The sequence below is a fragment of the Drosophila yakuba genome, chromosome 3R (genome assembly GCF_016746365.2).
Source record: "Drosophila yakuba strain Tai18E2 chromosome 3R, Prin_Dyak_Tai18E2_2.1, whole genome shotgun sequence".
NCBI lineage: Eukaryota > Metazoa > Arthropoda > Insecta > Diptera > Drosophilidae > Drosophila > Drosophila yakuba.
Genome location: NC_052530.2, coordinates 19,298,447 through 19,320,856, shown reverse-complemented (window position 1 = coordinate 19,320,856; position 22,410 = coordinate 19,298,447). Strand labels below are relative to the sequence as shown.

At 42.2% G+C, this 22,410-nt stretch overlaps 3 protein-coding genes across 4 annotated transcripts; 2 read left to right on the top strand and 1 right to left on the bottom strand.

The window, feature by feature from the left end:
* The first annotated feature begins 238 nt into the window (after positions 1–238).
* Positions 239–1,875, top strand: LOC6537523 (CCA tRNA nucleotidyltransferase 1, mitochondrial). Of its 2 annotated transcripts, none has more exons than XM_039375079.2 (2): positions 239–1,467; positions 1,516–1,655. In XM_039375079.2, exons 1-2 carry the CDS (start codon positions 253–255, stop codon positions 1,531–1,533), a joined length of 1,233 nt encoding a protein of 410 aa, XP_039231013.1. In that variant the 5' UTR covers positions 239–252; the 3' UTR covers positions 1,534–1,655. The 2 variants fall into 2 exon arrangements, with proteins under 2 accessions (XP_039231013.1, XP_002098069.2); XM_002098033.4 differs by having other exon boundaries at positions 241–1,467; positions 1,529–1,875.
* Positions 1,865–3,069, bottom strand: LOC6537522 (probable RNA methyltransferase CG1239). Its single transcript, XM_002098032.4, has 3 exons — positions 2,994–3,069; positions 2,180–2,922; positions 1,865–2,118 (listed from the first exon to the last, which is right to left on the bottom strand). Exons 1-3 carry the CDS (start codon positions 3,001–3,003, stop codon positions 1,954–1,956), a joined length of 918 nt encoding a protein of 305 aa, XP_002098068.2. The 5' UTR covers positions 3,004–3,069; the 3' UTR covers positions 1,865–1,953.
* A 15,576-nt stretch (positions 3,070–18,645) lies between these two features.
* LOC6537521 (transcription factor castor) lies at positions 18,646–22,166 on the top strand. Its single transcript, XM_002098031.3, has 4 exons — positions 18,646–19,709; positions 20,191–20,884; positions 20,955–21,376; positions 21,453–22,166. The coding sequence occupies exons 1-4, from the start codon at positions 18,852–18,854 to the stop codon at positions 21,852–21,854; spliced, it is 2,376 nt and encodes a 791-aa protein (XP_002098067.1). The 5' UTR covers positions 18,646–18,851; the 3' UTR covers positions 21,855–22,166.
* The last annotated feature ends 244 nt before the right edge of the window (positions 22,167–22,410 follow it).

The window sequence follows — 22,410 nt, the reverse complement described above, 5'->3', positions numbered from 1 at the left end:
CGTTAAGAAAGGAATATCACTGACCTCTGGGATCTCGCCTTAAGAGTTCCCTATACATTTATTTATTAAGTATAAAAACCGTTAAACTAGTTACATTTTTGTATAATTACATTTTTCATTGAGTTGAATATTAAATATAGTTATACACTTATGAATCCTCCAATAACTTATAAATTTATTGGTATAACTTACTTCTCTGTCACTACGACGCGTAAGCCCTACCACAACAGCACTACAGGGTATACATAACATATGGTGCCAAAGCTTTCAAGTCTAAACATTAAATCTAAAATTGTTCGGCATTGCTCAAAAGTTAGACACAGAAGGCTGGTTTTTTGGGAAAATTCCCGATTGTGTTCAAATCTCTCCATGAATGGCCCAAGCCTCCTCGTAAAGTTGACCACACGTGCCATCCTTTCATTCAACGCCCGCCACCATAATCGCTGGATAAAGACGATGACCAGTAGTATGGCTTGTTCACGGGGCGCCTCTCCAGAATTGATCGCCCAGCTGGGGAAACCACCCAGAATGCGCACAAACCCGGCATTCCGGAAGATCGCAACTCCTGAGTTCCAGAGCATATTTACCCCCGAGCTAAATGAGCTTGTGGCGCTCTTCAAGAAGTACGACTACGAGCTTCGGATCGCCGGCGGAGCTGTGCGCGACATTCTAATGGGCATTGCGCCGAAGGACATCGACTTGGCCACCACCGCCACTCCTGAGCAGATGAAGCAGATGTTTGAGAAGGAGGAGGTGCGAATGATCAACGCGAACGGCGAAAAGCACGGTACCATCACTCCTCGAATCAATGACAAGGAAAATTTCGAGGTGACCACATTACGCATCGACATCCGTACAGATGGACGCCATGCGGAGGTGATGTACACGACTGACTGGCAACTGGATGCAAACCGTCGCGATTTGACAATCAACTCTATGTTCTTGGGCTTTGATGGCACTGTTTACGATTACTTTTATGCCTACGATGATCTCCAGGAGCGGCGCGTGGTCTTTGTGGGCGAAGCAGATATTCGCATTAAGGAGGACTTTCTGCGCATCCTGCGGTATTTCCGATTCTACGGACGCATCGCGAGTGAGGAAAGTAACCACGATAAGGCCACCCTGGAAGCAATAAAGGAAAATGCGAAAGGACTAACGAGAATAAGTGGCGAGCGGATCTGGTCTGAGCTCCAAAAGATTGTGGTGGGCAATTTCGGACCAGCATTGTTTCTGCAGATGCACCGTTGTGAGCTATTCGAGTACATTGGGCTGCCTAAGGAGCCCTACCTGAATGAGTTCGATCGTCTTTGCAAAGCCCTAGATCAATTTGAAAAGCCACATCACCCGATTTTGTACTTGACGGGCATGCTGCACTCCGTGGAAAACGCTATGGAAATGCACAAACGCCTAAAGCTATCCGCCTACGAACGGGACCTGGCTAGGTTTATTACACAGGAGCGGGAGAAGGTAATAACCTCGAATCCCTAAAGTTCACATAACGTCTTTAAACCCCAGTTTCCACTTCTAGGTTGACTCACAGTACACGACACTGCGGCACTACCAGAAGTTGTGCTTACAAAAGTACATTCAAAGAGATTTCGTAGAACAACTACTAAAATACTCCGGCAAACTGGAACTTTACAACCAGCTCAAGTCATGGGTCAAGCCGGACTTCCCGATCAGGGGAAATGCTTTGGCTCAGCATGGTCTTAACGGAGTGAGGCTTGGTTTGGTGATGGATGAACTGAAACTTCTGTGGGCAGACAGCGATTTTCAACTAACACACGATGATTTACTGAAAAAGATTCCCAACGTGCTGGAAAAGATACCAGTCTCTTCAAGTAAAGTAAAGCGAATGAAGTAGTACTGATCACATTTGAAGCTTTTCTTCTTCAATGAAATTAAAACATGGGGATTACAAGCATTTTTTGATCATTTTCATATTCTGTTTTCCTATGACTTTGTAAAAATCTGAATTGGTCTCTTGAATCCTACTTCGCAGTGCTCCGGTGTGCCCATAAGTTCCATTTTCGCAAAACCCACTTCCGGGCTAAGCAGATATTCGGTGAATTGCTCGGGTCGGAATTTAATTCCATTGTAGTTGTCCCTGATTTTTTCCTAAAAAAATGAATTCATTTATAAAAGTTTGTATTTTGGTTGTTTGTCTAATTACGCTCACCGAGAGCTTCTTGCGCCTCTTGTAGCCGTCAAAGGACTGAGGTTCCAGGATCAGCTTGCCGCCTGGGCGCAGCTGCAGGTACATCCGTCTGAAGGCCTGTTTCAGGCCGGAATCACAGAAATTTAGGTGGATCCACTTAGTGACAGACAGACAGAGTATTACGTCGAACTGCGATCGCTCAATCTCAAGCAGGATGTCGTCCTCTAGGACATAGTTCCCGTGCACAAATTGTATGTGGGGTGTCCTCTGCCCTGGGGTTGCCTTACGCTTGAGGTGACTGGCGGCGCTTTGTGCATCCTTTACCAAGCCACGATCAATGTCCACGCCGACGAGGCTCTTGGCATTAAACTTCTTGGCAATCTGTATAGACAGGTATCCAGAGTTGCAGCCAATGTCTAGTAGCTGCTTGTCCCGAAACAAATCCGGCTGCGTGCCAAGCACGTCCAGGCGTATGTCGTGAAAATCCTTGTCCAGGATGCGCTTCCCGTAGTAGTGCTTATAGTTGCCGTACGTGAAGTTAAGATCCTTGTTGTGCTTGGGCTTTCCGTTCAGTTCGATGCGCTTTTTGGGGCTCTGCGCAGGCGGACGGCTTGTGGCCTCCACATTTGATTCCTCCTTTTTCAGTCTTTTGGTTTCTCCTTGCTTTTCATCTGTTATTACATATTTTCTTTTTTCAGCACATTTTTCGGGTTCTTTGCCGGTTAATGGCGTATTGTTGTTGTTCTCTAAATCCATTGTGAAATCTAAAGTATAGAAATTATTGAGCATTAAAATTACACAGATAACCATTGATTTATCATTAAATACTACATACATGAATTCATGCTTTTTTATATGTTTAAAAACATAAACATCTAGATTGCTAAACGCGTTTTGCGGAAATTTGTAACTTAGAGTGACCGTTTTTAAATACCATACAGATAAATATACCGAAATAAATAACACTGGAAATAACACTTGGCGTTAATTTATTTCTTTCATTATTTATTCATATTTTATTGTTTACTTAATGCAAAATGGTTGTTTTCAAGAGATTGTAACTTAAAGCTTTAGCCGCACTTCCATGTCCAAAAAAGTATTATTTTATTTTACAAGGATGTAAGATACATTTCCTTACATGACAGTTTACTCATGTAAATAAAAGCAATGCCTGTAAGTATGCTACACATATCGAAAATAACACAACTATAACTATACAATTAATTAATTAGAGGATTAATTTTTTGGAATATTTTTTGGTTGGTCTTGTAAATTTCTCTCGATCACGCCCAGTGAGTAACCGGTATCGATTATTGATTTCTCTCTTGTTTAACTATAATTTCTTAAAAATTTTTGAAAAAAATGGTCTACAGCCCACCTAATAATAACAAATATCCAAGTATTTATCAGTTTGTTATATTTCTAATTAAATTTGTTTTTCATTTTTAAATTCTTTAATATGTAATTCCCTAAATTAACATAAATCTCCCAACCGATTTGGGCAACCTTTTGGTGCAAAAAATTTCCAAAATTGATTTGGTTCCGATTTCTGCCCAGCTATTGCCATTTCTGTTGGTGGTAGATGCTTTTGCGCAATTTACATAACAAAGCCCGTGTAATAAAAGCATAATATATGTTTTTGCAAATTGAAATCGTCCTTTTTTGTTTGCCGCATCCGTTTAAGTGTCGGCTGCAACCACGCAGGATACAGATTCCTGACCATTCGCGCGTGCCGCGGATGACCCTTTTCAGTGAAAGGAATGCAGAGGGAGAAGTACGAACAATGCGATGATAGATTCGGCTAGGTGAGCGGGCACCAATGGTCAGTTGAAGTGCGGCCAAGGGTTGAACGGAAAGCGCCGGCTCGTGATTTGATTTTTTTCAGATTTGATCCCTTCCCGAGAATTATTTTTATTTACTACTAATATTTTACTATTCAGAAGATCCTGTTATAATGTGTCCCCTACATCGCCTGTGCAGTTATGATTTTCAAAATCTCATTTAGTTTTCCCAAAAACTCTCAAGATTATCCAAACCTAAAGGGCCCATTAAGCGGCAAGAGATAAATTGTACACTTTTGTCCCAAAACAGCAAGGCATCGCAGAAGACATTCCCAGGAAAAACTTTACCGAATCGAAGGATATAAAATTAAAATAAAATTTCCGCTCGGTGAAAGGGTTGGTCTGGTTTAGGAACCAGTTTTCGCTACTTTTCCCAACAAAAGGATGCAGCGTCTATTAAAACTTCAAATGACTTGTTGTTTTTCCCCTCAGCGTCCATGTCCGTTGATGATGGATGGACAGCCCAGCATCAGCATCTCGGCATAGGAAATGGGCAAGGGCATACGAAATCCAAAACCAGTTTGCCCGAGTTTGTGCATCGAAAGCTGCGCAGCGTCCAACATTTAATCTGCTGCACATGCGCGGCTTCCTGGGTGAAATTAGAAGGGATTTGTTTGGTCAAATCCTCCGGCTGCCACCGAGCTCTAATAATTTGAATACCCATATGAGGGCTGCGCGGCTAACAAGCCCGGCGGTCCACGGCCAGCTCTTGATCCTGATCCTCAGTCCGGCAGAGCCCTGTAATTCGATTCGTTCGGGGTAGCAAAGGGTTGCCCTACCGCCGCTATTGTAACTTTATAATTTCGGGTCAGCGTGCTGGTCTACTCACCTACCACTTCCTCCTGCACTCCTGCACTCCTGCCGCCCATCCACATCCATGATGTGCACGCATATGTAGCATTAAATTATTTTCGAAGATCCAAGCCATTGTTCCCCTCGCAAAACGGTCATTTGCATGTTCACTGGATGAGTGGAAAGTCTGTTCGAATTCGCTCTATTTCCACTCTTTGGTGAAGCACATTTTAATGGTTAAAGTGTCTAATTTTGCGGCAGAGATTTGGTTGTTGAGATAAAAATCGTTTTGTAGCACCAAAAGGGAAATGCTCGTTCAGGCATGGAACTTGGTCAACTGTTCAAATTAACGAGATTTTAATTTAAAACAAGAGAGAACGCTATAGTCGAGTTCCCCGACTATCTGATACCCGTTACTCAGCTAGTGAAATTTAAGAGACTACCAAAAATGTGAAAAATATAAAAACATTTTTTAACGTGTGGGCGTGGCAGCTTTGGGCGGTTTGTGGGCACTAGGGTGGGCGTGGCAAAAAGATTTTCTGTAAATCGATGGATATTTAGTCTAATAACATAATTTTATTATTATTATGTTTTATTATTATAAGTAAAATAAAGTTACAAGTAAAAATCTTTTCTAATACTAGGCTGTTAGATTTTTTAATTATTTCTTGCCATTTAATTTAGGAAAAGTTTGTAACCGAATGTTACTTTATTTCTTCTTCTAATATTTGAAAATAGGTTCTTAGATTTTTTATGGGATCATTTTTGCAAACTGTGTTATCCAAGAAGGGCCAAAGGTGCACCCTTTTGGCCTGACCCATCCCAAATCCAACAATGACTGAGGCTTCGATGGGTCACCTATGAGCAGCCTTTCTCATTAATCTGCATGACTATTGACATTCCTTTGCCATAAATTCGACTTAATGCGGCAATGACCCCAAAAACCAGGCCCTAGTCGGAGCCGATACCTTCTCTCAGATCGAAGTCTTCACGGGTGATTGCATTTACCAGTTCAAGCTGGCATAACAGAGGCCCAGGCCAAACGAAGGCGATCTCTGAACTCACCCTGCCGCTGGGTCAATGAAAAATCGCTTCGGTTTTGAGGAAAAAATCATTAGATTCCTCACAAAAAGGAGAGCACGGAAAGGGGGAAGAAACGGGGAAAAGGAAAGAAAAGCGGCGGGCAAGGGTTGCAGCACCTTTGACAGCGCCAGACGATTCGTCTTTGTTTGCATTTCACCTCTGCGAGTAATTTACTGTGAACCCGGCGAGGATCGGCGACAGGATAAAGATTGGGATGAGGATGAGGCCGAAGCTGAGGACGGCGCCGAAGTAGGCCGATTACTATCTGCGCACTGGGGTGGCTGCTGCAGCATCGCCAGCAGTGACATCATAAGACGTGACACATTTGAGCCCGGCCCAAGGACCTCTGGCTCTGGATCCTGCACCCTTTGATACCTGGCTATGGTGCCTCGGTTATTCGATCGCTCGTAAATTTCTTTTTCGCCAACCCGACTTCTTTTCCAAATCTCTGTCGCAATCCTTCGCCGATTTTCGCACTGTGGGAATTTTTTTGCGGAAGGAAGCGCGATCATGATCGATGACTGTATAGGGTTTCAGTGGGTTGAAAGGGACTTCGATCGATTCAATTGAAAAGAGAAACTTTTAATGGCAGAAAAGCGAAATGTTAAATCTATAAATGCAATTTTTATTACCGCAGAAGACTGCACTTCAAACGCCTCATTAAAACTATTAATAAAAGTTGTGGTATATGTATATGCTTAGAGTATTTATTGTATTTATTGTATATAGATACAGCATCTTTGCAAAAGACTTTATAAAAGTCTTACTAAGTAAGAGATTATTTTGTTTAAAAAGAAAAGGTAAAATAATGTTGTTTAATTAAGATGAAAAGAATGTAAAGAAAGAAGGGCTTTCTTGAATACTATTGAAAGCTTTTTTATACCAATATCTACTATTTAAACCATATTTTCAATTTTAGGCTTAAGTAATGAGTATTTGTAACAATAAAACAATAGGTATGGTGGCCAAAAACCGCTTTATAATACCCAAATTATGGAACCCTTAATTTTCCCTTGGCTAACCGCTTAATTATAGCTTAAGCTGTTGCTTTTCCGCATTTGCACACAATTTTCCGGTCGTTTTTCAGGGAAAACCCGTTTGTCCAAATTGCTCCAGATCCCGCCCTTGACCACAGACCACTTTGATGGATTTTTATTGTGTGTTTTTGTGAAAATTCTGTTGACGCGTGGCCAACAAAAGTTAAACCCTCGGACGGACACACAGGACCGCTTGACCGACGCAGGAGGGGATTTCCCATTGTTTTCGTCGGTGCTGTCAGTCCATCCTTTTTTTGGAGAGCACGTGCGTGTGATTAGGAGGTCGCCTTGGGTCGGTCAGCAAGTTGATTTTGTATCAGAGATCTTGTATATAACCAAAATATATATATGAGAGCGGAAAATATGGTATATGGATGCACAGCAGTAGGGCATCTCCTGCTGGACGCACAGCAACCCTTTATTCGCATTATTTTGTTGGAAATTGTGTGCTTTGAAAACGTTATAAACGCTACATTTTGGCAAAAGGCTGTCATTGTCACGAAAATCGTGGAAAGGGGTAGCTTGGGCGTAGAGGATATATATAAAGGATATGGGATGCTGTGTGCGTCGCCTGACAGCGTGTTCAATTGTTGAGGACATAAAACAGAAAAACGCCGAGCGTTTGGATGTTTGCTAAATACAGAAATTCGCTGACCTTCCCGCAGAATTCAACAAAAACGAGAGAGTGGAAAAAGGGGGAGGGCCGCGAATTTTGCTAGTTTAAAAGAGCAAAGAGTTTATTTTGGGTTCTCTTAAATAACTTTGCAAAAAAGTAGTAAAATCCTCCTCACGGCAAAAGTTAGGCATTTTCAAGGACATTAACGTGGGGCTATTATACTTTTACTTCAAGTTTTAACGATCAATTGCAAAGAGATCTATTGTATTCGATTTATTCTTCATAAAAGTGTTAGATAGCAAAGTCAAGGAAATCAATAAAAATTTTGCAGATTTATGCCACATGCTTCTTGCTGTTGAAAAACTGGGTAATATTTTATTGGACCTAAAAATAACTAACTGCAATTCCAATATTATTGATATTTAAAGAATCGTTTTATTTTGACACCTAAATAATTATACTAATAATTTTACATGGCGGTATTTTAATAAACAAACCCTTGAAATTCTTCCACACAAACTCTATATCCATTTTAGTAATACAATTATAGTTTCCATGTTATATGTTTCCCATTTTCCGATCCTTAACATTCCGTTTCTCACACTGATTGCAATCTCCTTCGTTTAAATAATTCAAATAAAATAAATGTATTCATAATAATTACATTAGAGGCGAGCCCAAGTAATAAATAGCAAATGGCATTGCATAAATTTTCTTAAATTCATTTCGCCAGCTTGCGAATTTTCCGCAGTAACCCAAATGATGCATATCTGAGTTTTTCGACTGATTTGCATATTTTTGGCAGTTTTGGCATTTTCAATTAAGGAGGTGTCCCGAAAATGCGACATGCAGCTGGGGGGAATCCCAGTGCATTTTTGACTTGTGCCAATGTTATGCAAATTTCCCGGATGCACCACCAAAGCCAACGGGTTACAGGGACAAGCCCTTGATTTCATTTTGATGTTTTGTTGTTTGGCATTAACCGTGCTAAATGTTAATTCTCCTCAAGTGCCGATGGTTCCGTCTTCAGGCGTGGAGAGGTCTTGTGTTTGGGTAACTCAATTGAATCTTATTAAATATTCATAAGAGCCATGTTAACGGACCACAAACACAAGATGCGCAAAGTCGATTGGAAATGTATATCTGTAATGTATAATATGTATGTAATGTATAATATTTAGTTAGGTAATAAAGTTAATACATTGCTTTCAACTGCTTTTTGAATGTAAGAACACGTTCGTTTTAGTAATATTTGTCTATCAGATTTCTTATGACCGCCCTTGTTTTAATAAGATTGTGTGAAGTATCTATGGCAATTCGGGTTATTTATTGTTTGGAAAGTTAATATTATTACAATTATCCGAATAGCTTCTTAATTATATTTAATTATTTAATAAATAATAGTATGCTATATAAAAAGTTAAAAATGCACTTAATCATCATGATAAAATGGCCAGCCTAAATATTCTTTTAAAGCACAACATTATTCATATTATAACGGTTACAAATCGTATAAAATCAATTTTTAATTTTTACGGGTTTTTTAAGCGACTAATCTTTTATTCTATGTTGTGTGCATTGTAGAACTATTTATTTGTTGAATTCGCTTGCATCTCAACCATTATCATTTTACCTTAAGTAAATAATTTTGTAGAATTATTATTTAAAAAAATATTGATTCCCCAAACGCTATGTAAAATTTGGAAGAAAATCGTTGGGGCGGAATTCATATTTCGCATAAGTTGGGAAACGCTTTCCTCAACTGTATAAGAATAGGAACAAGAATAAGAGTACTTCCTAAATGTACGACCTCATCGAACTTCTCCTGAGAAAATGTTCTAAATAATATAAGGAAATATATACAAACGAAGGCGAGACGTCTTGTACGCAATTCGCATTCAATTTTCGCAGAGGTGAGCTGCGATTTTCCGATTTTCCCAAGCCTCAGATCTGGGGCATCTATGAATGCAAAATTAAATTTCGCGGACGCCTCAACCCTTTCCCTCTCAATCAATTCATTAATTTCCCATGCTCCGTGTTTACGCAATTTGCAGTATCGAATGTCACGGAAATGGCAACAATAAAGGATTGTGCAACGAATTTGCAAGCAAAGCAGCCGCTTAAAGGACGAACTCAGATGCAGGATGCAGGTTTCCCTTTTTCGCTAGAGTCTCGAGTGCGAGAGTCCTTTTGCTCAGACAGGCGGAAAACCGTAAAAAAATTTTATTCTTTCACCTTTTGCATTTAGGGAAAGGCAACCCTTTTTGGCAAGGAGATCCGCGAGGCAACTTTCACATAAATCTGCAGCAGCTGACGTCATTAGGCTGGCATTTGTCATACGATTTATGCCCGAAGGATTGCCGTAGAAAGTATCATTTTTAGGTGCATTTTCTGCATTGCTGGAAATTCGAAACTTTCGTCTTCTTTCGTTGGGCAACCCCTTTCCGCGATGATCGATGTATTCTGATTAAGAAAAATATCCATTAATCAGGGCGGGGAATTAAAGGATCGCGTTGCAAGGATATTTTCTATGAAATGTTGCCTAAAATAGGTGACAATTTGACTAGGGTCATCCCTTATCCTCATCCCCATCCCCATCCAACTGACCAGCGCAACTTGACCCCTGGCCAGGCAACTGTCAACAGTTCCGGCATATATAATCGTATTAATTGCTTTATTATCAGAACTTGGACCACGGCCAGAGTAAACAACTCAATAGGTTTTTTTGTGCGAAAATGTGAGAAATTTCCCAGGCCAGGGGCAATAAAAAAAGGAGTTTGGGTGATCTTGGGCAAAACCAACCCCCCAGATGCCGGAAAATAGCGCCAGCTGATCGACGCATCGGTCCCGCGATCATCATCAATATCATTTAACCTAATGGACCCTGACCCTGCCCGATCGAGCTAAGCCGTGGCAAAAGTGTCTTTATGCCTGGCTGGACTGCGATTCTACATTTTCCCTTCGCCTTTTCCTCTCTTCCTATTTTTCTTTCATTTTCCATTGCAAAAAAAAATTGGCAAAACCAGAATAATGGGATCGGGGTGGTTTCTTCCCCTGGCTGAGCAATTCTTCCTCTTGACTGTCCAAACAAATATTAATCAAAACTGGTACAACGCTATTTACTTAGGCTTCCTCGTTCTTAAATAGTACTTAAGTTTAGCAATTTTCCCATATGACTCAGAACACTTTCTTAGTTTCTGGGCGGAGTGAGCGATTTAATGGGTGACCTTCTTGGTTCAAGTCCCTTTTCCATTCACAACCTCATTTGACACCCAATTTGCATAAAATTTGCAAGTCATTAGTGCAAAGTTGATATCCGGAAATCGCACACTTGATGCAACTTAACGAGTTGTGTTGACATGCGGAGGTCAGACAGCTAGTCAGCATATTATGGCAAATAATGGTTGTAAATAAGTGCAGAAGGATTCAATATCTCATCTTTTACTGTAATATCGCAAAAGTCAAACCAATATGTAAGTTTTAAAATAAAAAGGACTCTACGAGTCCTTGTTTAACTACTTTCATGGGATCAAGTTTAAAATGTCTACAGGGTTTCCTAAATGAGCGCGAATTTAAAGTCATAGGATTTCAGTTAAACTGAAGTACGTTACTATTAGCCAACTTTTGCATTTACATTATTTAATTATATATTTGTATAGATCTAAATTAATTTTTACGAACCAAATGGGAGTTTGTTATTATTTTGTATATAGATCAGTGTTTCAACGTATTTTCTTGGAAAATAAAAACCGCAGCTACATTCAATTGGAACTTCAATCCTTTTTTCTATCCGCACTGCTGCGATTTTCCTTCTTCTCAGGGACCGCCCAGTTGTTGACAATGGAAACCCAATCAAGCTGCAAACGTGCTTTGATCATGATATCCCGATACCGATTCCGATCTCGATCCAGATTTTGATCCTGCTCTTGATCCTGTTCCCTGGAACTGTGTTGGCGTCGTTCGCCTCATTACGCAACTGCCAAAACCCAAGTTCGAACAAAACGCACAACTGCGTCGGAGTGTAATCCACAAACACGACCAGAAATGGTAAGGAAAATGCAAAAAAAAAAGAAAAAAACAATTCTAGAAAAAGGATACGAGGAAAGCAATCGAGTATTGGGCATCCACCCTCAATCCGATGTCGCTGATGATGCTGAACATGCTGAACACAGAGCACATAACAAGATGTTCCCTCTGCAGCATTTGTCTAAGCATGCTGCGTAATCCTTTTTGTAAGGACACGTCGCATTGTGTGTGTGTGTGCCTTGTGCTGTGTGAATGAAAGGATTGTGCTGCAAGGAAGCGAATCCAGGACAAATGCCGGCGTATCTCCGGCCGGTGCGCAGTTTCCAGGCATCCCGTGCCCGTGAAGATGAAGGGATTCCCTGGAGGCAGCTGAGACGATCGAAGGATGCCCAAAGGATAACAATCCGAAGGGGGCGCTGCCGCTGCCCTGTTTGTTGTGACGATGTAATAAGATTATAATTCCATATTTCTCCTTTCGGTTTTCCATTCCCGACTCTCCATTTCTCTGCTTTTCGCGCTCCAGAGTTCATAGAACTTTGGCAGCTGACCCCTCGGCTTGATTTCGCAGTATAGGAACCATTTTGGAGGGTTGCAAAAAACTCGGAAAATGAAACTTTAAGGAAAGTCCTTAAATAACGAACCCTTTTTCCTGCAATTAGAGAAATGGCAAAAATTTCTTACTTAAGTTTCGTACATTTAGGCAACATTTCGCCGGGAAAAAGGGTAAATATTTATGGATGCTTCGCAAAGTATCTTATAACGTCGCCCGGTTTCATTAATTTTAATATTGTCATTAGTTTTCTGGATTAACCCTCCGAAAAAGGGAACTTTTTTATACTCAAAAATAACGAAAAACGCGTGAGAATTCTCTGCGATCTGTAACTTGAGTCATCGATAATGATTTTCGGGCAATCTTGGAGACAACTTAAGAAGTCTCAGTCTCATAACAATCATCAATCACTTCGGACAGCTGCTGAAAGGACACATATTTTTGATAAATTATCGCCTAAGTTTCTCATTTATTTCCCAATAAAACGCGTGAAAATCTTGAGACGGAGTTTTCGATTACCTTTCCGCTGCGAAAATGTGCAAAAGTTCATTAAATCAATCGCAGAAATCAGCTGCCGGCAAAAAAATAACGACTATTTGCCTGCAACCCTCCGAGGGTTAATATCATTAATAAATTATGCAAATGTCTACCATGTGGAGCGACCTGATGCCTAAAACGCATTTAACAAATATTTGCATAATTTTGGCACAGGCGACTTTTCCACTGAGGCAGCAAACTCCCAACCAGAAACCCAGCATCCAGAACCCCGAGTTATGCTAATGGACCTGCACTTTTCACGAATGGGAGGGTCTACTTTACAAACTCGGGACTGCGCACGCGCGCAATCTGAAAACTTATGCAAATCAGTTCGAGGAGGTAAGTCCCCCGACATCGAACAAATCGATTGATTTTGAATTTTCCCTCTGTTCGGAAATGGACAAAGTTAGAGGAGAGGCGGCAGGATCAGGCCAGGACATGGTTTGTCACTTGGTTGGCGAATTGGGATTTAAGTGGATTTACCAATTGTTGCCATAATTGAGTGACATGGATAACGCAGCAAGAGCGCAGAGCGAAGTAAACCGAGTTCGAAGCTATTGATTACAGAAAAGGTTCCACGCCACATTGTAAAATGGCAACGGAGAACGGAAATCTGCATGAAAATGCGAACAAAAGCCCATACATTTGCGTTCATTCATAGTCTTGCTTTGCATTTATGCTTTTGCATTTGGATCTCAAATTTACATATGACAATTTCATATTCAGTTACAAATGTTCCGAAGTAGAACACTTTTGTTAGTCACCTTTGTTAAATGTTGTTGCTGGCTGGCTCAGTTGATTGGAGTAATCGCAGGACGCAGGACTCAGGGTCCTGGGACTGCCATTTCGATCCATGAAGCGGCAGATATTGTAACTTTGGTATTTGCATCACACTGGCAAATCAATTAGCCAACTGAAGGGCATGTCACAAACTGAAGAGTCGTTATGGGGTTTTAATTGCAGTGGATGTCCATCTGCGGGAGAAGTTACTGTACAGTGGAACAAGTTATCTGCGATGTCACCAACGTGAGAAAATACCCGAAAACAACTGAAATTTCAACTGAGAAGTTATCTCCCATCTATCTCTCTAATTACGCCAATTGCCTGTGGCACTTCGATTTCTTTGTTCTTTTCCCAAATTTTCCTGATTTATGCTAAGAGTAAACAGAAAACCTTTGAATATTCAATTCAAGGGGCTCTTCAGTGGGCATGCACACCCTATTTACCTATTTTTTTCTAATCTTCAGGAATAGGGAAAATTTTCGTATTTTCTTTCTTTTTCAAAGCCTCTGTATTGGGATGATTCAGATTTATTGCCCAAGATAATTCAGTCTTAACTTTCAGCCCCTAAGATGTATCTTACCTTCGCATTTGGGATACTTTACCTTGGTGAAAGATTGCTGACCTTTGGCAAAAGTACGGTGATGGTTTCAAGGCAGTAAAATTGCTGAGATACCTGAGTCGAGATGAATATTTATTTCTGACCATTCACAATCCAAGTGGACACGTGTGGATTTCCGTGAACAATGGCGACACGAGTGAGAAGTCAGAGATTATCTCTGGAAGGACAGTGACCAATGGGCAGCACGCGCCCTCAAAGGATAATGGGTGCCTTAGTGAGTGGTCAAACAGGTTTCTCGGCAGGCTCGTCGGTGGTCATCTTGACTGGTCAACACATTGCTTTGTACGCGTGGCCAGTAATCGAGGACTAATTGCGAAGGGCAGTGGTCATGCCCCTTAATTTTCCTATTTTCCTACCACCGCTAATTTATAACGGTTATTTTGGAATCCTTTCAAGGATCTTCAATCTACAAGGAAAAAAAAACTTGAGAAAAGGTTTCTCATCTCATCGTTGTCCTTCGGGTCAGGACCTAATACAATGAAGACGAAAGCTGCAATTTTATTCGCTTTTGCTCATCCTTTCAGAAGCGGTCCGGAAAAACACAAAAGGGTTGGTTCAAGGGTCGCTCGCTGGAAGGACCGCCTCGCCCGAAAACCGGACCAGACTCGCGACCACGAATCAAAAGTGAAAATCACAAGGAAACCGGTTTGGACATTGGCATTAATTTTCAGAAAGGCCGCGAAGAAAATTCGACAGCACAGCAAAAAAAAAAAAGGTTGAAATGGCTAAACCCTTGCAGGATATACAAACCATATGGCAGTCTACAGCCGGATCTGGTCAGCCTGGAAGCAGCGAAGCGATGCTGCTGCTGGATATTGGGTATCTCGTCCTGATTCTGATCCCCGTTCGCGTTCCCGTTCGCGATGCTGCGAGTATTCAATGTCCTTGGGGTGGCGAACGGACGGACGTACGGACGGACAGGCGGTACCCGGTGGCGACCCGGTTCAAAGGGTTCCCATGCGGTCATGCATTCAAATTACCTTCCTACCTTGTTCTCAGCGTGTCCTGCGGAGGTCCTGTCCCGTTCGGGAAGCTCTGCGGACGGAGGTCAGCCATTTTGTTGAACCCGTGTTCCCCAATTAACGGACATTTCTCAAGGAATTCACGAAAAACTTTTCATGGGAAGCGAGCAAAATAGATCTTTGTTAGGAAAATAAAACAGGAGAGAATGAATGAATATGTAGAATAGAATGGAAATTAGGGGAAAAATAATAAAATGAAAATAAAACAAAAATTTGGGCTTGTTAGTTTTGTGTTGTTTGTGGGCGTTGGAGTTTTTTGCCAATCCATAGAAATTTACCAGACTATTAAATATTGATAAAATATCTAAATGTTTTTCAAAATGTCTATTTTGAAGACGGAGATGACTCGGCTATCGAACCTGATCAAGAATATATATACTTTATATGGTCGCAAACGCTTTCCGTTGCCTGTTACATTCTTTTCAATGAATCTAGTATAAACTTTTACAGTACAGAAAGATGTTCTAATTATATTTCTAGAAAAAACACAATTTCAAGAAATTGTTGAAGTCATTATAAATATTACCAAATAAATACTGCCAAGTAAAAGGAAAATAAAATAGAAATAAAAGCAATTAAAATTCCTTTTAGTTTCAAAAAGAGATTAAACACAATATTTTATTTAATTTTAAGCCTTTTTTTAATGATGGCAATCATTAAAACACATCAATTATGTGTATAGATCCCTTAATAGGTCACTTACCAACGAGGACGTGTGCCAAACTGACCCCTGGAATGACCTTTTGAAGACCATTTAATCGTTAACCCCTTGGGTACGTCCAGAAACCCGTTCTTGACCAGTTCCAGCGGCTGAGATTACTCGGACGCGTGTCCATCGTGGGGTTGGTCAGTTCGAGATGCCCAACTGCCCGGCCCTAACACTTAGCACATTTGCATTGTCTTCTGTGACTTCGATCGTCTTTGTCCATCCACTGCACCCCTAAGTGGCCGAGGATGAATTCCTCAAGAAGTGTCGACAAAACGATCGCAAATGAAGATCCTATTAGCATTGAGTGTGGTCATTGATAGTCGAGATTTATGCAAAAGGGACAGCAGCCAGGGATTCTTTGCTGGGGGTCATAGTTCAGCAGTATTGCACAAACAAAGAGCGAGAATTGCCAATGAATATATTGAAATATCATCGATCTATGGAATAGGAGGAGTTCATTTCCTTCGGGGGTAGAAGCTGAGATGGCTTATGCAATAAATCTGTGGCTAAACGCATCCCAAAACAAAGGACCTCAAAAAGGAAGAAACTACAAAAAATATTCCATAATATTGGAAAATGAGGAAAATAGGGAAAATAGGTAAATAGGGTGCGCATGCCCACTGAAGCGTCTTTCGGATTGAATATTCAAAAGTCCTCTGTTTACTTTTCAGCATAAATCAGGAAAATTTGGGAAAAGAACAAAGAAATCGAAGTGCCACAGGCAATTGGCGTAATTAGAGAGATAGATGGGAGATAACTTCTCAGTTGAAACTTCAGTTGTTTTCGGGTATTTTCTCACGTTGGTGACATAGCAGATAACTTGTTCCACCGTACAGTAACTTCTCCCGTGGATGGACATCAACTGCAATTAAAACCCCATAACGACTCTTCAGTTTGTGACATGCCCTTCAGTTGGCTAATTGATTTGCCAGTGTGATGCAAATACCAAAGTTACAATATCTGCCGCTTCATGGATCATGGATAGCAATGGCAGTCCCAGGACCCTGAGTCCTGCGTCCTGCGATTACTCCAATCAACTGAGCCAGCCAGCAACAACATTTAACAAAGGTGACTAACAAAAGTGTTCTACTTCGGAACATTTGTAACTGAATATGAAATTGTCATATGTAAATTTGAGATCCAAATGCAAAAGCATAAATGCAAAGCAAGACTATGAATGAACGTAAATGTATGGGCTTTTGTTCGCATTTTCATGCAGATTTCCGTTCTCCGTTGCCATTTTACAATGTGGCATGGAACCTTTTCTGTAATCAATAGCTTCGAACTCGGTTTATCCATGTCACTCAATTGCGGCAACAATTGGTAAGTCCACTCTATACCCAATTCGCCAACCAAGTGACAAACCATGTCCTGGTCTGATCCTGCAGCCTGTTCTCTGCTCTTGCCTCACCTTGCCCATTTTCGAGTAAAATGCAAATTCAAGATCAATCGGAATACCCCACCCCTCGTCCTCCGCCAATCGATTCGTCAATGTTCGGGGATTCCCTTGCTGATTTGCATAAATTTCCCGATTGCGCGCGTGCGCAGTCGATTGGCGATGCCGAATCTGTAATGGAAAGCAAACCCTCCTCCCCGAGGAAGTGCAGGTCCATTTGCATAACACTGGCTGGAGGAGCTGGTGATCCGGATGTTGAACTTCCTACCCGCCGTAGGCCGATGTGCCAAAATTATGCTAATATTTTACAGCAATAATGTATGCAAATTACGGTGCGCAAAGGATTTGCGGATCCTGCGCAGCGGATGTTACATGTAGATGTCGCCAGCATCGAATGGAAATGTTTTTTAGGGGTTTGCTCAGGTTCAGCAGTTCTGCAAACGTTTTTTTTATATGCAAATTTTTTTTGCAATGGGCCTATGAAAATTTTGGCATTTTTAATTGTGTTTTTTTGCATGATTGTAATGCAGATTTTTTGCTCGATTGTAATTTTAATTTTGGGAATTTGGGTTTTTATTTTTTGCATTTGAATGGATTTCATTCGATTATTTCGAAAAGGACAGACAGCTGCTCCAGTTTGATATCCTTTTTTGCAACGCGCCAATTCCTTGAAATCATTTCGATTCTCAGTTTTGCCGAAATTTTTTAGAATACAATTTGCATAGAGATGTGAAGGAAAAGGTAACAAAGGATTCTATAGTTTGTACGAACTAAGACTTGATTATATTTATGGAAATAGGCGAATAAGATTGCAGTTGCGAGTATTAACTGTGAGAAAGTATTTAACTGGTTTTTCTGTTAAACAGCATTCGCATATGAAATAAGTATTCTTAAAATAATCCTTGGCATTACGAACTTTAGAATATATTTTTCTTGATAAAATAGAAAATACATATATAATTATACTATGAACTATGTTCTTAGTTTTACCAAACTTTATGCAAGTAACTGCTATTTTCATGAAATTTTCAAAAATTTGCGGCGAATTTGGAACAAATTCCTGCGCTGATCTGTGCTCTTCTATCTTTCGCTGTCCTTTTCTGTCGCACGTGGGACATGCAGGATTCCTTCACAAATACCCGCTCCTCTGTCGCATTCGATGGTATTTTTTACACAAAAAACTCTCTTTTCCACATATATTTACATGAACGCTGGCGTTTTATTGGTCGGGAAAAGCGAGCGAAAAAACGGAAACCAGCCGAAAACAAGCTGTGTTTTCCCCGAGCATTTTCCGGCGAAGGGTCGCTAAAAAACTAGGGGATGAAGGTCGAACCACCACCAACGGATTTCTCATTTTATTCGTTTTTTAAGAGAGCAAAAGCGGCGAGATCGGTTTTTTAAGAGAAGCGAGAGGGTTGCAGTTGCGCAATTTTTGCTATATTAGCCGGACGCCGCGGAAGAGTTGAAGCAGTTTGAGCCTCGCAGCCGAACTTTGAGGATCGCTAAGACGCCGTGCGAGAAAGTCAATCGAGGACGAGAAATCCTAAATACGAGATCCGAAATTCGAAATCCGTGCTGTGATCTGTGCTGTAAACATTATTATTGAAGAAATCTTAAGGAATTTTAAAGAAAATCCCAGTGCTGTGCTGATTATACCCGCGAATTCTGAGTGTGCCACAAAAATGTCCAACCAAATGGAGTTTATTATGCAACTCTACATGATGAACTTGATGAAGCAGCAGCAGCAAATGCAGCTGCAGCAGCCGCAACAGCAGCAGCAGCAGCAGCAGCTGGCTGGATACACCTATACCCAGAACGAGGATATCACCAGCAGCACATGTCTGCAACAGCAACAGCAGCAACAGCAGCAACTTCAGCAACAACAACAGCCAGATCTCCGCAAGACAAGAACGCACAAGCGCATTAGCTCGCAAAACACCAACTGTAGTAGTAGCCGTAGTTGTAGTCCCAATAGTAATTTGATTGCTTTTCAACCGCAACAATACCCAGGCGCTACAGCGGCAACACCTCCCACTCCTAACAACAACCAACCCAGCAACCTGGTCAATCAGATGTTGCTCCAAAGCCTGCCGCCGCTGACGCAGCTCATGTTGCAGCATCAACAGCAGCAGCAGCAGCAGCAGCAACATTTGCTGACCACCTCCAACCTCCTACTAACACCCACCCATACCCCCAGTTCGCTGGGCAAGCAGGATCCACTGCAACATCAGTTGCTGCTGGGCCAGTTCGCCACCTCCTCCGAACAGATAGCCACAAATAACTTCCTCCAATCCTCCACAGTGACCTCCACGCCCATCGAGAGAGAGAAGGCAGCCACACCAGCAACTGCCGGCAACCTTTCGGCGGTCCAGGTCAAGTTTGAGCAGGAGTCCGCCGACGACGAGGACGATGACAAGCCGCTGTCCAGCCTCAACAGCTGCAGCTCCTCGGGCCACACCAATGCCAGCTCCGAGAAGCTGCTCCTGTCGGGCGTTCATCCGCTGGAGTCGACCACCGACAGCCTAGACTCACCCAGCATGGTAAGTGATCTAGGGATCTTAAAGGATCTTCAACCTTTCCTTCATATAGATATCCCCATTCATACCATACAAATATACATATCAACTCAACAACTTGATTTGTTATAAAGAATAATTTAAGAAGAAAACTTCTTTCAGTTTAAGTCGCATAATTAACTATTTTCCGATTTCATCTCAGAAAGCGGTATATTTCTTCCTTATTTTGCTTTGTTATTTTTTTTTTTTTTTGGGATATATCCCACGCTCTGTTGCTGTAATTTGAGAAAAGCGATTCGTGATTTTAGATATTTAAGTGTGAGAGTAGCCAGAAAGCTGGCGATTCCATTGAAAAGAAACAGCTGTGTCGGCAACGCGTGGGTTCCCTTGTGGCTCGATAGCTGCCCAGCTGGGCACCAGGCAGTCTGAGTCTGGATCCCCACATATGCATCTGTAAACTAGTATTGACTATAAAGTTCCTCCACCCTTCCTCCTTCCATTGCAGTATACGCCCGTCAAGCAGCCGGCGGACTCATCGTACCAAATCCCAACAGTCGAGAGCGATCTGACGACCCCCAATACCCCCTCCCAACCGAACCAAACCATCTCCCTGCTGACACCGCCCTCGAGTGAGCAGAGCAAAAGCCTGGTAAGCCTCTCGACGGCCAGCGGCCTGGATGCTCTGCTCCAGAACGAGGAGGCACTGAAGAATCTGCGCAAGGTGTCCTCCTACCTGGAGTGCGAGAACAGCCTGTGCCGGCAGGAGAACCTGCGGGAGCACTTCCACTGCCACGAGGAGCCCTGCAATGGCAAGATCCTGAGCAAGAAGGACGACATCATCCGGCACCTAAAGTGGCACAAGAAGCGCAAGGAGAGCCTCAAGCTGGGCTTTGCCCGCTTCTCCTCCTCGGACGACTGTGCTCCGGCCTACGGAGAGGGCTGCGCCTACAACTGGAAGCAGACCCACTACCATTGCGTCTACGAGCACTGCCCCAAGGTGTATGTGAGCACCAGCGACGTCCAGATGCATGCCAACTTTCATCGCAAGGACTCCGAAATCGTGAACGAGGGCTTCCGGCGCTTCCGGGCGCACGAGAACTGCCGCATCGAGGATTGCCCCTTTTTCGGCAAGAAGATCTCCCACTACCACTGCTGCCGCGAGGGATGCAATCACACCTTCAAGAACAAGGCCGATATGGGTAAGTCTACTTGAAAAGCTAAAATCATATATATTTATAATTTATTTATAATTTATTTCTTCTTGCTTAGACAAGCACAAAACGTACCATCTGAAGGACCACCAGCTGAAAATGGACGGCTTCAAGAAGATCCTGAAGACCGAGGTGTGTCCCTTCGACGCCTGCAAGTTCTCCACCGTCTGCAACCACATCCACTGCGTCCGCGAGGGCTGCGACTACATCCTGCACTCCAGCAGCCAGATGATCAGCCACAAGAGAAAGCATGATCGTCAGGACGGCGAGCAGGCGTATCAGCAGTTCAAGATCAAGCAGGACGTGGAGGAGTCCTCACTGGATGCCACGCCCCAGCAGCAGCAGCAGCAGCAGCCCACTAGCCTTAGTCAATCCCAGGGTAGCAGCTCTGTATGTGGCAGCAACACCTCCACTCCACTCTCCTCCTTGTCCGCCGAACACTTCCTGGCCCGGAAACGCGGCCGGCCACCCAAGAAAATCGTAAGTTTTCATTTATATTTTATATATATAAATTTTCCACGATATTAAATAGATATTTTTTCTCAACCGACTACAGCAACTGCCAGCCGATGCTCAGCAGCCGGAAGCCAAGCGCCCGAAGGTCGAAGATGAAACCTCCAATCCCGCCATGCTCCTGCCCCAATCCCAGCCAGCAGCCGCTGTGCACCCGCTGGCAAGTGGACTCTTTCCCGGCCTTCTCCCCGCTGCCGCCGCTCCAGGAGTGGATGCCACAGCCCCTAACTTCCAGCTCACCCACCTGATGGCCCTCTTCCAGCTGCAAAATCCCCTCTTCTACCAGAACCTCTACCCCGCAATGACCCAGAATCCCGCCATGCTCGGCAACCTGGCAGCACTTAGCGCCGCATCAGCAGCAGCGGCGGCGGCAGCGGCGGCAAATGGATCCGGAGTCCAACAGCCGAAGTCGGAGTTTAGCTTTAAGCCGGAGTTTAAGGAGTAGGAAGGATGCGTGTCCTTAAAGTAGTTTCTAAATAGTTAGTTCGACCGACGAACGTTAGACATTGTGCATATGCGCTTCAAGCCAGCTTAGATTTTTGGTGGTTCAGGCAGGTCCAGGACATGACATCCTTCCCTCCACAAAAACCAACTCAGCCACACTTTGAAAAGAGAGAATTCTCCATTCAAAGTGTAGCGGAATTGGCTTTTGGTATATATTTTTTCCTCTAGTTTAGATTCTTTCAGTGCCACATTAATTTTTAAAATTTTCAGCTATTTTGAATAAAAAGAACTTCTTGAATTTTAGTTTGACTAATCTGTGATGTTTTCATTAGAGTAGCCTTTTTTTTAATTGATAGAGCGAGTGTAGGATATGCCGGACTTGGGGAACTGGGATAGTGTATAAGCATTACATTGTATGTGATATACTAATAAATAATGGCTACTTGTTTTTAAATTATAATTTAAGAGGATAATATCATAATAAATAATTATACACTTTAGAAAAAGCCGTTTTCGTCTAAATAAAAGAACTCAAACAAATTATATGATGTTTCAGA

Coding starts and splice junctions, on each gene's coding strand:
- LOC6537522 (XM_002098032.4), bottom strand. Junction 2,119..2,179: donor AGAGGCGCAAGAAGCTCTCG/GTGAGCGTAATT, acceptor TCATTTTTTTAG/GAAAAAATCAGGGACAACTA.
- LOC6537521 (XM_002098031.3), top strand. CDS start 18,852: ATGTCCAACCAAATGGAGTTTATTATGCAACTCTACATGATGAACTTG. Junction 19,710..20,190: donor GCCTAGACTCACCCAGCATG/GTAAGTGATCTA, acceptor CTTCCATTGCAG/TATACGCCCGTCAAGCAGCC. Junction 20,885..20,954: donor CAAGAACAAGGCCGATATGG/GTAAGTCTACTT, acceptor CTTCTTGCTTAG/ACAAGCACAAAACGTACCAT.
- LOC6537523 (XM_002098033.4), top strand. CDS start 253: ATGGTGCCAAAGCTTTCAAGTCTAAACATTAAATCTAAAATTGTTCGG. Junction 1,468..1,528: donor TTACACAGGAGCGGGAGAAG/GTAATAACCTCG, acceptor TTCCACTTCTAG/GTTGACTCACAGTACACGAC.